This window comes from Vanellus vanellus (genome assembly GCF_965231255.1).
Source record: "Vanellus vanellus genome assembly, chromosome: 15".
Taxonomy (NCBI): domain Eukaryota; kingdom Metazoa; phylum Chordata; class Aves; order Charadriiformes; family Charadriidae; genus Vanellus; species Vanellus vanellus.
The window spans coordinates 7,827,940-7,840,713 of NC_138920.1; the positions used below are offsets into that span (position 1 = coordinate 7,827,940).

The following is a 12,774-nucleotide window of genomic DNA, read 5'->3' on the forward strand; positions in this document are numbered from 1 at the left end:
CGGCTCTCCCTGCATTTCCCACTTTCCCAGGACTTATCGCCTATAAAATCTTGCGCACACACCCATGGCCAGGACAGGTTTCTGGTGCAGAGGCAGGTGAAAGGTGCCCGCTGGCCCCATGTTGGTGGGTTCAGGTGCCCCACGCTTGGTGGCAGAATCTGAGCCACCCATCCTGATGGATGAGTTTCAGGGTAGATGGGCAAAGCCATGGATATCCAAAGCTGGGATATCCAGAGAGGAAGAAAGTGTCAGAGCTCCCAGAGCATCATCACCGAGGAAATTGTGGTGACACATAGCAGAAGGCACATGGTATCGCCCATTCCCCATCTCCAGCACTCTTCCCAGTGGGAGATGCCGGCACCAGCTGAGCCTGCTGGGACATCTTGGTGCTGGGGGCTCAGAAGGCTTGAGCCCATGGTGATGGTCCTCATCTGTCTCAGTACTGGAGCTCTTGGTACTGCAGGGCCGCAGCCAGAGTCCCTGCAGAGGCTGCAGCATTTTGGGGTAGAATAGCTGGTTCAGCCATGCAGACCCCCGGTGTTTTGGAGCCAGCATCCGTCTGCTCCTCACCTGCTGGTGCCTTTCCACGAGCCACTCACTCTACATGGGGCTGCTCCTCTCGCACGGTCGGTGCGTTGCCCAGAGCACACCATTATTTCTTGAGGCACGTATTTCCTGAAGGGATTTGCTGGGTAATTTCTGTTGGTGCTCAGGCTGAAGCTTGGACAGGAGCCGTTCCTGGGAGTAATTGCTTTTGGGACCTGGCTTAGCTCGGAGGCCCCAGCGGGGATGTGTTACTTCTGCCCAGCACAGAGCTGTCAGCCCCGGGTTCACGATACAGCCACTACCTCGAAATTTGCCTGCCATTCTGCAAAATTCTGTAACATTTGCTGTTTCCACAAACATTTCTGCCAAGATTCTTGTTTGCTTGAATATTTGAGGAAAGCAAACAGAGAAGGAGCCCGAACACAAACAGTCACGGGCCTTTTTTTGCAGTCTTTGCCCCGTTCTGACCCCGCGCCCGCTGGCAGAGACACTTGCGGGTGTCCCCCCTGCCTGACATACCCCTTGGCTCTGCCCTGGGGGCTGCCCTGTCCCCCGCTGCTGCCCCCAGTCCTGCTGCAAATATCGCTGTATTTAAAGGAAAATTGCCTAGACCCTGCTGTCTGCAGGACCACCACCACTCACCACCCCTTTGCGCTCACTTTAAAGTAAATAATTTTTTAATGGCATTTAAGAGATGGCAGCAGAAGAATAACCGAGCGTGTCTGACTCGCAGTCCTACACTTGCGCTGCGGAGCTCAAAATAGCTCTCAGACGCTCCTCAAACCTTCCCCAGCCTCGTGCCGCTCGCCTCCCAGAGCCGGAGCTCGTTGCCCGCGGATAGCAGCCCCCTGTGCTCACTCCCTCTTATAAAAATACCGTCGTGTTTTCAAGCGAAGCCGAAGATGAGGGTGTGCTGCTGTTGGCCCGATAAGCGGCTGGGGAGAGGCGGCTGCCCCGGCGCGGCCGAGTCGCAGCCCTGCGGGGAAGCGCAGCCGCCCCGCAACGCTGAGCAGCATCCCTGCAGCCCCCCCGCGCCGGGGGGGAGCATCCCCAGCTCTGCCCCAAGGAATCCTCCACCAAGCACCAGCAAACAGCACTCAGGATCAGGCCACAGCAGCTAAAGCAGTGATTGTCCCTTTTCACACCGGCGCTTATTTCTGGGTGCGGCAAGACCCTGCTCAGCCATTTCTTGCCGTGGTAAGTGCTGACCCTGCCAACACCGGTGTTACGGCCACCCCCAACAACCAGCGGGGATGATCCTAACACCCACTGACCCCCAACAGCCTCCGGGCCATGGACACAGAGCGCAAGGAGTGAAGAGAGGAATTAAGTAGCAGCTGGCATGAGAAATCAAGGGGAAAAAAAGCTCAGTTTGGGTCATATCTAGGGGAAAGCTATAAAAAATTAGATCCAGTTGGCAACGAAAAATAATCGCTTCACAGTGAAAAATAAAAATATTTAGAAATTCTGCCCCTTTTTATGTTCTTCAGCTGAAACTATTCACTACAGCTGACCAAAAAGCCTGAGCAGCTCTGACGTCTCGCATTTTTCAGCGAATTTCCAAAGCTGCTTTACGGAGCTGGCCCCGATCATGTGCCGGTCCCTGCTGTAACCACCAGCCCTGGGGACCCCCGGCTCTGAGAGACACTTCCAAAATACGAAGGAGCAGTGCTGCCTGCGCTGGGATCGAGGACAATTGCCCGGATTGTGCCCAGGTCTCATCAGGAGGATAAAGGTGGAGCCAGGAGCTCGTTGCCTCCTCGCTGCCCAGGAGGGCACCTTCCCCTTGCCCCCTCTCCATCCCTACCCTCTTGCACACCCATTTGCAGCGTCCCCCAGGGATTTAGCACCAGCGTGCCCAGAGGAGACATTTCCAGCTCACAGCCCGTCCTCAGCGGGTGCTGGTGAGGATGCTGAACGTGTCCCCAGCCCCATGGCACTCCAGGAGCTGCTGCATCGCTCCCTTCCCGCCCAGGGACCTACACAGGGTGCTGGGGACAGGACACCTTTTTCACTGCCCAGCACAGCGACCTCCAAGTCCTTTAGACAATGCACAGGTCTGATGGGAGGGAAATTAATGTCCTTAAGGTATGGTTTAGAGGGAACGCCAGCGGCCGTTTGGGGCAGGGGTGGATGGGGAGGGTTGCAGTAGCTGCAGGGGGGGGATGCCCCACTCTCTGGTCTTGCTGCTGCCACCACTGCAAAGAGGGGGCTACACCTGCTTACCATCCTGAGGCCAGTGCTGGCACCCAGCTTTCCCCTTAGAACACAGCCGTGGCTTCAAGTGGATGCTGAAATGCTGAAGCCTCTGAGATAGATAGGGAGATGGAAAAATCAGAAAATCTTTCCATTGATCAAGAGAAACTGCAAACAACTGTATGACCTCTCCAAGGCTGAAGGCTCATCTGGAGGAACCTGATGTGCATCCACCAGCAGAGCACCAGCAATGCCAGTGCAATGCCAGCTGGAGCGGCCAAGGGCCAGGAGCTGGCTGGCCACGTGGGTAGCGCTGGTGGGCACAGCCGGGGCTCAGCACCGACTGCTGCGTGGAGCACCCCCATTGCTGTGCAAGGGAAGAAATTTCTCGGTGACCGTAGGAAGGATTTGGCCACCACTTTGCTGTCTGCCCTGCAGTGCATCCCGGCTGCTGTGCCCATCCCCATCCCCATCCCCATCCCCATCCCCATCCCCATCCCCATCCCCATCCCCATCCCCGCAGTGCTGCAGGCTCCCAGGGAAGCCAGTCACTGCCCAGTCCCCCATCCCGCCAGCACTTTCTCGCCTCTGTTTGGATAACTTTTTCACCCGTTTTATTTATGAGGACTCCCCTCCTTCTGCCAACACTCTGAGTTTCCTCTCGCTTTGGTCTGGGAGGCCCATCTCGCTTCTTTATTCTTCTTATTTTTCTCTCTCCCCCTTGCAAGGCCCCAGGCTCGGCAGCCCGGTCCCGCGGCAGGCAGCGGCTGCTGGCCGGAGCGCGCCTTTGTTTGGCCACAGGAGCAGATGGGAAGAGCGGCCGCAGGTGGGACCTGCAGCGATTCTTCCCCAGCTGCCCCACAGCACCCGGCTCGGCCCGTGGCTCAGTCGCTGACCCTCAGGCTGAAAAATTAGGCGACAATCAGATTTTAAAAAAAAAAAAAAAAAATCAGGAGAAGTTTAACCGTGGAAATTTTTACCTGCCTGTGTTTAAGGTCAGCGATGTGCCAGGGCTGGTGAGTGGCTGCTCACATTAGAGCAAGCTGCAAGTGGGCAGAATAACTTAATCATAAGTGATTAAGGAGCTTGTTCAGCTCCTTGTGTTGCATCTGTCAGGCAAAGCCCGTTGCTCGCTGCAGAGATGGAGCTGGCTTTGCACCTTCGGGCAAAGCAGGACACAGGCACCCTGGATTTGGGGACACCCAGACCTGGCCACCCTGCTCTGCCGTGTCTCCCAGACTGATGGGATCGTCCCTTGAGCCTCCCCTTCTCCTGCAGATGACGCACAAGTCAGTCCCTGCGAACTTGGGTGGTCAGGAGATGAGACATGCAGGGCTTCAGCCTGGAGGATGCTCAGCGCCTGCTTCTGCTGGGCCAGCTCACAGAGGTGCCCTTGCTGCAGGATCCGTCCCTCTGTACATCTCGGAGGCATCAAGCCTTTGTTCTACCCGCTCACGAGCAGCTTTCCTTGCACACTGTCTGAGCAGCACCAGCTGGACGCAAAACAACAACCTGCACTGAACAGACCAAAAACTCAGCATTTTTCTCAGTCTGGCTTTATGCGAGGCCTCATTCTGCTCTGCTGGCTCCTGCGGCTCAGAGCAGGTGATGGGAGCTCCTCCAGAGCCCCGGCTCCCGCGAGCCTGGGACGTACAAACAAGCAACCCAGTAAAAACGGGCTAAACCTCAGCACTTCATAACTGCTTGACTGTAGCTCCCTACTCCAGCGCAGCCCAGCGATGCTATTGCACGTCCTATGCAATTCCTATTTCCATTGCAGTGGACCTGCCAAAATGCCCGTGAGCTCCATGTGTGGCCATGGCTCACCGTGTGAGCTGAAATTAAAGTGATCTGGAGAGTACTGAAGTGGCGGGGGCAAAGAGGCGTGGGTCCTCGCTGCAGCATAGATGCCCAGCACGGGGGCGGGTTAGGGCTGGAGGTGGTACCCATAGGAGGCTGCAGGCCTGGAGCAAGAGAAGCCACCAGCCAAAATGGGACCATGAGCAAAGCGCAAGGAGGTGGCCTGGGAGCCCCACAAGCGCTCCTGGGGCCTGGCTGCAGCACACGCAGTGGCTGGAGCGTGGGCTGGTGGGGCTGGGTGTGCTCGTGGGTGGGGTGTGGTAAAGGAGAAGAAGAGCAGGGCATGAAAAATACAGCAAGGAGAGGAAAGTTAGCATGATGGAGAGCCATGGGACATGATGGAGAGCCAGGGGAAGTGATGGAGAGCCATGGAGAGTGATGGAGAGCCATGAGGAAGTAATGGAGAACCACGAGGAAGTGATGGAGAGCCATGGGGACGTGATGGAGAACCTTGTAACCGTGAGGCCTCATCTGCTGGGGCCTCACTCTGCACCCTAGCCATGCCCAGGGAACTGGGGTTCCCAGATCACACGGCACCGAACCAGCCCCAGCCGCTCGCCGTGTGGGGAAGCTGCAGCACGGGCACAGTTGGACCCATCCCGAGGGTAATGTCGGGCTGACAGCAGCCCAGGCAGGGGGACCCATCCGCCGATGCCCATATGGGTTTGTTGGCCATTGGCACCCAGCACAGCCAAGGAGAGCTGCGGCGCTGGGCTGCCCTGGGCTGGTACCCGCTGTGCCAACCGGGGAGCACGGGCACAGGCCTGGCGAGCATCCCCCTGTGGCCGGGATGCCCCGGGCAGCGGCATGCTGCCTGATGCTCTGCACCATAGAGACTGGAGGCTGCCATTTGTCGGGGCACTACAGTCCCTGCTGGGAAACCTGCCCAGCATCAACACCAGCCCGGCCCCGGCCCTCGGCGAGAGCGGCAGTGCTGGCGGGCGCCTGCCGTGCCCGTTCCCGCAGCCCAGGCGTGCCACCGGCCGCCCGCAGCCTTTGCACGGGGGCTGGCCGCGTGTCCTAAGGCAGCACGTCACCTCCTTGCTAAACTGCTTCCACTTCTGCTGCGAACCCCACAGCAGCCCCTCTGCCAGCGGGTCGGACCTCAGCCACGTGCCTTCTTCTTCGAGCCAAGCAGAGTGAAAGAGAGAAAATACACAGATATGTATGTATATTATATAAAAAATAATCGGGGAGCCTTTTTCTGCCTCCATCTCCAGCCTTTGCAGGTGCCTGAGCCGGCGGGGGCCGGGCAGCGCGGTGGGGCCGGGACGTGGGGCCGGGGGGTCGCTGCCCGCTCCCAGCCCCGCTTCCCGCGAGCGACGCCGGGGCGGCAGCGCGGGCGATGGAAACGCTGTACTCACCATATGGAGCCTCCATCTTAGCGCTTAGCTGGGTGCTTACATTGACCATGTCTCGCCGGCTACTGCTATGGGCACTTGGGGCGAAAACCAGAGGAAGTGGAGGAATAAAAAAGAAATCTAAATAAATAAATAAAAATGTCTTTCACTAAGGAACTAGGTGAAGGCAGGAGGGAGTGCGAGAGGCAGGGCGAGGAAACCTGCCTCTCCTGTTATCTTATTGATTCGCTTAATCAGGGCTAATGTGGGTGGAGATGTTAAATAGTAACCAAGCTCTTATGGAAACCAATCTGCAAGGTGCCGTTGCTGTAGCTATAGTAACTGCTGCCAAGCTAGAAACTCAAACACAGCTTTTACTGGACTCTTTTGGGGCTCCCGTTTCCACCTGGTGTCAAGGCCGGGGCAGCCGCCGGGCTGGGGTTCACCCCCGGCCGTGGGGGGGACAGGGCAGCCGGATCCGGCTCCGCAGCGCCCCGGGTGCTGCCGGTTTTTGTGCCATCACCTTCCCGCGATGGGAAAACCAGGGCCGAGCCTGCCTGCGGGCGAGGGGCCATGGGGTGAGCCGTGGGGGCTGGCACACGCCAGCACGGGCAGAGCAGAGCCCGGCAGAGGCTCAAGGGGCGAAACGCCCCAGCCGTGGGTTGGGGCTCGTCCCCTTAGTGCGAAACCAGAGGGGTCGTGTGGGGATGAGGAGCCACGGGGATGCTGTGGTGGGATGCGGGGTGGTACCCTGAGCACGGGGATGCTGTGGTGGGATGCGGGGTGGTACCCTGAGCACGGGGCCAGGGCACAGGGTGTTTGCCGCTCCTCCCTGTCTCCCTCTGCTCCTCAAATCGGGGGGACCCGCAGTGCGCTGCAGAACATCACAACCATCTGTGCCCTTTCCTGGCCTGCAGCACCCGGGTGAAGCCCCATGGTCCAGGGCATGCAGATGCAGTCCCCAACCTTGAGGCAGAGCCCCTGTGCTGCTGGTGGCTCCGTGGCAGGAGCAGCCTCTGCTCCTGGGGGCTGCGCTGAGGGAAGCAGGGCCGTGTGTTGCCGAGATGATGCCAAATATATGGGGGATCCAGAGCTGGAGCTGAAAAAGTGATTGCCTGTCGGCACATAGTCCTGTACTTCTCGGGAATGGGCTGGGCGAAGGCACCGAGGGGTCTCTGCCAGTCCTGGGATGCTCCAGCACCCCAGGTATTGAAACCCTGCAGCCCCAAGGGGACAAAATTAGGGACATCTGCTCCTCTGGATGGGAAAGCACATCCCAAGGGAGCGTGTGGAGATGAGCGGGGAAGGGGCTCCCAGGATGCAGTGGGCTGCGGCGCAGGAATCCGCAACTGGGAACTCAGACCCAAAGCCTGGGAATTTGGGGACCCCTGCGTTTGCTGAGTGCTGAGAGGTCCTGGAGAGGGAGGGGGTGTGGATAACGGGGTACTCGGTAGCACTGGGGGTGAGGCAGGGCAGTGGGGTGGTGTGGGGCAGCCTGGGTGGGACAAGAAGCTCGTGGCTCTCCAGCATCATCATCACCAGGTGTCCCAGCAGTGCTGGCTTCTCCCACACGATGGAGCAAAGCGCCCGGGCATCTTCTGCAGCCGTAGCCCGTGGCTGGTGGCCTCATCGAGGGCTTCTGCACCTCTTCGCTCTTTACCCCCAAAACCAGAGGAAAGGCACCAACTCAGTGTTACCCCGAGGCTCCGGGCTGCGAGTGAGGGAGGACCGACACGAGCATCAGGAGTCTCCAGGCTGCTTTATTGGGGGGCTCAAAGCCAGCGGTCCGGTGGCCAGAGGGGCTACCAAGGAGCAAGGGGCATGCTCGGAGCTCCCCACTGCTCCTCCAGCCGCTCGCCACAAGGGGAACGTCTTGGTATTTGCTTACACCAGCCTGTGCCTTAGCCCAGGTGGGGTTCGGTGGGGAAAGCCCCCCGATCCCGCAGAGCAGGGACCATGCCAGCCAGCCCCGCTCCCTCCACACACCCCCAAACCATCCCAATTTCAGGAAATAGGGACCTGAACTATCCCTATTCCTCCCAAAGTGGGAAGCAGCCGGACAATGTGAGCGCTGCTGGAGAGGTGTGTTAAAAAAGCAGTTTCCTACGTGGTACTAGGGATGAAGCAGGTTGGACAGTCGGGCTGTCGGGGGGGTCAGTGTTATAAATAATTCTGGTTCACCCCGTCCCCACTCCTGGGGGCTTCCTCGCAGGGCTGCAGCTCTAGAACCAGCTGACTTGGTTGGATTTGAGTCCAGTGAAGCACATGTTGTTGGAGCAGCCCCCGCCGTAGGTGGGGGGGCAGGCTGAGCACGGCCGCCCCACCTTGTATGGCGCTTCTCCCAGCCAGTTGCCCCTAAAAAGAGAGGAGAGCATCACCTCCGGCACCATCGCCTCACTGCTGACACTGGAGCAGGGAGGCAGGATGGCAGCGGCGGGGGCTTCCCTCCACGCACTTACTTGATGGCGTAGTTGCAGACGAGGAGGACGGCGTGCCGCCACGTGCTGCCCCACACCTGCACGTTGGCGCAGGCGCTGAGGGCGCAGCCCAGGCGGCTGGAGGATGCCCACACCATCTGCGCCGGGACAGAGAACAGGCGCTGTTGGCGACCGCCTGCCCAGGCGTCCCACAGCCGGTCACCCTGGGACCCCAGCACAGGGCTCCATCCCACCAGGGAATCGCATCCCGCCTGCCCGAATTTCTCAGGCTGGATGCTGTGCCCATCACAGGCAGTGCTTTGTCCAGAGGGTGATTTCTCGCTGCCCATCTTCTGCCTGCAGCCTGTGCTGCCCTGCAAGGGGCTGCCTTGCCAAGCTCACTTAAATGAGCAGCAGAGCCTGGGTCACTTCTCTGATTTACCCAAATTAGTTCCCAGACCTCACCAGTAGCTTACTCTGCACACCGGGAGGTGAAACAGAAACAGAAGCTCCTCTTAAAGCCTCTCCAGGATGAATTTCTTCCTTAAAAAATGTATCATTTGCAACCAGGAGCATCCCTGAGCATCCCCACGGATGAGCCACACAGGGATGCAGATGCTCCGGTAAAGGTTGGAGCCAAGCAGAGGAGGTAATTAGGGGCTGGCACAGCTTTGCCACCGAGCAGGGGAACAGAGGGAGGTTTTCCACCTTGTGCCAGCCAGGCTGCCGGTGAATGTTCGGGGGGACAAAGGGGCTGCATTCCCAGGGAGCCGGACACGGCTGGGCGCTATAAAGCCACTCCGTCACAGAGGAGAGGATTCATGCTCAGCAAAAGCACAAAGGGGCTTTTTTTTTTTTTTTTTTTTTTCTCTTCACCACCTTTGAGGTGCCAGTGGGGTAATAAAGCGAAAAAGGCCTAAGCAGGAGAAAAAGCTTTAAAAGAATGAAGAGCTCCCAGCCAAGCGGCCAGAAGGTCCCGGCTGCACTTCAGCAGGCTGCGAGCCCCTGGGACCTCCATGCAAGCAGCCCGATTCCCGCAGGGGCCCAGGGTGGGAGGGCATCGCCGGCGGCTGCCTGCGCCCCTCCGGCAGGCACGCTGCCTGCTGCCAGCCCTGCTGCCTGATTTGAAGCAGGCAGGATTTGATCCCCGATCCCATCTGCTGCCGGGAGAAGGGCTGCTCCCTGCACGGGGTGCTGCAACAGCCCGGGGCGCTCTGAGCTGCCCCCCGGTTTGCAGCTAGGTCCTGGGGGGCTGCGGGAGGCTGGGGGGGCTGCGGGGGGCTCTGGGGGCTGTGGTGCTCACCTGTGTGTAGTGGCTGCAGACAGAGCCACTGCATTTGGAGGGGCAGCGGGGGTTGCACTCGCGGGGGTGGGGGAAGGAGTAGTGCTGCTTCTCCTGGTGCCATGATTTCACCATGTCCAAGACAGAGCGGTACCTGCAAAAGGCGCTGTGCGTAAGGTGGACCCCCTCCACCTCAGAGGTCATGGGCGAGGGAGAGGAGGGGGAGGAAGGCTCCATGTAGGGGGAATGGGGGAGAGAAGTGGGATGGAGAGGGGGCAACGATGTCCTTGTGCCCCATCCACTTGTGCCCAAGGCCACCTGAGCGCTCAGCTGCATGGTGGAGATCCAGGACCCACATCCCGCTTGTCCACGTGCCTGGCAGAGAGAGGATTAATGCCATACTCCCCAAAATGAGCAGCAGGTACCTCTGGTTTCCCACATTTACCCTGCTGCAAGAGCTGGACCTTCCTCTCCCGGGGACCTTGATGTTCCTGTTGGTTGCACCCCAGTCCTCTGCAACCCCAGCTCAGAACCTCTCTGCTCCTCGACTAAAGGGCTGCTGCCTTCTACTCCTCCCGCATCGTGGGGTGCGGGGGGTCCCCAGGAGCACTCACCTGCCCGAGTGGATGGAGAGGTTCTGCCCCATGTATTTCATCAGCTGGGGGGGGCCGTGGTCCCACAGGCAGCGCGCAGCCCATGCCTCCGCCGCCCTGGCCAGCCGCTCATCCCACACCTGGCCAGGAGGAAAGGAAAAGGGCAGGCAGGGATTTCGGGTGCCCAGAGGAGAGAAGAGGAGAAACTCACTCCCTTGGGCTCAGGGGGCGTTTCTGAGCATCCATGGGTGTCCAAAAAATATGGCTCACGCATCGGGCTGGGAAAAGCCTGCAGGGAGCAGGGCAGCGTGCCCAGGAACGATGAGCCGCCCCAGCTGCCCACCACAGCCCCTGGGCACGGAGAGCCCCTGCTCCCTGGGCAGAGCACCAGTGCCCCGAAGCGGTGCAAACCCCGTGGGTGTGATTCCCTCTGGGAATGAGCTCTTTTGCAGAAGGTGGAGCAGAATCCAGGGGTGATACCCCACAGCCCTGTGCTGCCACTGCAGCTCACAGCTGTCCCCAGCCCTCCACTGCAGCCCCGGCCACAGGCTCACTGGTGAGGACAGCTGGTTTCTTCATGCATTATTTAAGGGTTTCTTATCCATCCTGAACTGCTTTGGGGAGATGCCTGAGAGAGTTACTTTGGAAGGCAGGAATTTAGGCTGAGCAAGAAGCGGCGCAGGATGCTTCCAGGCATGTCTGACCTGCTGTGGTACCCAGCAAGCCAGGATGCCACTTGTCTTCCCAAACCAGCATCCAGAGACCACCCAGCCACTCCATCAGAGCTCCAGTCCCCTCCCTGGGAGCAGAGCAGCACGGGGCACCTCCTGCCCCAAGGGTCCCGCTCTGTGCCAGTTGAAATCCTTCCTCTCGGTGGCTCCCCATTTCTCTTTCCTTTAGGGCTGGAGCTTAGGAGCTCCAGGCAGGGTGGTGACAACCTGGGGAAAGCTCTGCCCTGGGTGGCCCTTGCCTGGAGGAGGTGCCCGACCCTGTGAGGCTGCTCAGTCTCTCTCCCTCTCACTCCTGGACGTTTCTTTTCCTGGGGGCTGGCATTCCTGCTTACGCTCCCGCACCAGGTCCTGAGGGACCCTGGAGCTTGGGATGGGGTCATCCCTCCCAACTACAGTCAGGGGAAATGCTCCCACCTGAGTTTTGGGTTGGGACCTGAGCTTTTCATGCTTGTAACCACCTCCCTTCCCCTAATGCTACCTCTGCAGCTTGGCTGGATGGATCCTGCCATCCCGCAACCAGCAAGCTCCCAGACGTCCCAGGCACAGGACCAGGGGTGCCACCGGGTGGAAACATCACCCGGCTGGGACTTCATCCCTTGTGCGCAGAGGCTGCATGGGTCTGCCCACCACCAGGGATGCAAAACGTCCCCTGGGACAGGCGTTCCTCTGCAAACCGGGTGCAGCGCCCTGACATTCCCATGTGTGGGTGTCCCATCCCTACCAGGTTGGGTGCCCACATCACAGGTGATCCCCTCCACCCCACCGCAGCAGCCAAGAGCTGTGGACCCACAAACACCCTGCCAGAGCCCGACTCACCATATACTCCATGTTGGCGGCGGGGGGGGACACCTGTGCCCGCACTTGGTTGTGGTAGTCCAAAATGACACTCATGTCGCGGGGGGAGAGGTATCGCTTCCGACGGCTGCGGGGGACCCCCACGCCCCACAGCAGGCCCGCGGCTCTGCCCCCCGGGGGGGACAGCAGCTCGGTGGCGTTGGGCAGCAGGAAGGAGCTGGACTGCTGTGCCATCCAGAAGCCCAAGGCAGTGAGGTACAGGTGCAAGTGGAGCACAGTCATGCTAGCCCGGCCGGCGGGATCGGCCGGCGGCTGGCAGCTCCCGCACGGAGTTAAGCAAGGACAAGGAGGATCGCCAGTCCCCGCTGCCGGTGCGTGGACCTGGGAGAGAAACAACACAGGCACTGCTCAGGTTTGCAGTTCACATGCAAACACCACTTCCCAAAATAAGATGGAAATAATTTATCTTTTGTTTTTTCCTTTTTAAATTGATTTTTTAAAATTAATCTCTTTGATAACCTAGCAAATTCCCTGGGACAGGCAGCGAGGTGACTGGGGGATTCATTTTCTTGTTGTTTCTTTAAAAAGAAAACAGCACCAAAATCAGTACAAAATCTCCCCCATTTTTTTCGCTTATCTCACGTACCTGCCAGGCAGGGGCTAATTAGGAGCATGCTGAGATATTCGCCGCAGCCACCTTCCCAGGCGTTTGGTGTGTTGAGTAAATCCCCAGCACAAATGGAAATCTCATACAGATAAAGAAATGCACCACCGGTTTTAAAAGCATCGTGGAGAAATCCTAACAACTCGTTATCTCAGGGAAAGGAAAGTAAACCACCAAAAAACCCCAGAATAATTAAAAAAAAAGAGAGAAAAATCCTGGAATATCTCCTTGTCTGTCAGCCCATGCACCTTCTAACATCCCTGCCAGCCCTTCCCCGGAGCAGCGGGGAGGATGTTCCCCCGACTACGTACCTTGAGGACTGAGCCAAGAGCAGCCGAGTCCGGCGGCGG

General features: G+C 59.0%; 2 protein-coding genes across 2 annotated transcripts in view; both read right to left on the reverse strand.

Moving 5' to 3' along the window:
- HNF4A (hepatocyte nuclear factor 4 alpha) overlaps positions 1-6,015 on the reverse strand; it is a gene marked incomplete at both ends in the record, with an annotated part of 35,277 nt that extends 29,262 nt beyond the window's left edge. The window contains one exon of the mRNA XM_082491080.1: positions 5,967-6,015. Coding sequence (XP_082347206.1) covers positions 5,967-6,015 — 49 coding nt within the window. The remainder of the gene's footprint in view (positions 1-5,966) is intronic.
- A 2,149-nt stretch (positions 6,016-8,164) lies between these two features.
- On the reverse strand, positions 8,165-12,042 carry R3HDML (R3H domain containing like; the record flags this gene model as incomplete). Its single annotated transcript, XM_082491121.1, has 5 exons — positions 8,165-8,297; positions 8,402-8,517; positions 9,663-9,795; positions 10,256-10,374; positions 11,782-12,042. The coding sequence occupies 5 exons, from the start codon at positions 12,040-12,042 to the stop codon at positions 8,165-8,167; spliced, it is 762 nt and encodes a 253-aa protein (XP_082347247.1).
- Between the last annotated feature and the right edge of the window lie 732 nt (positions 12,043-12,774).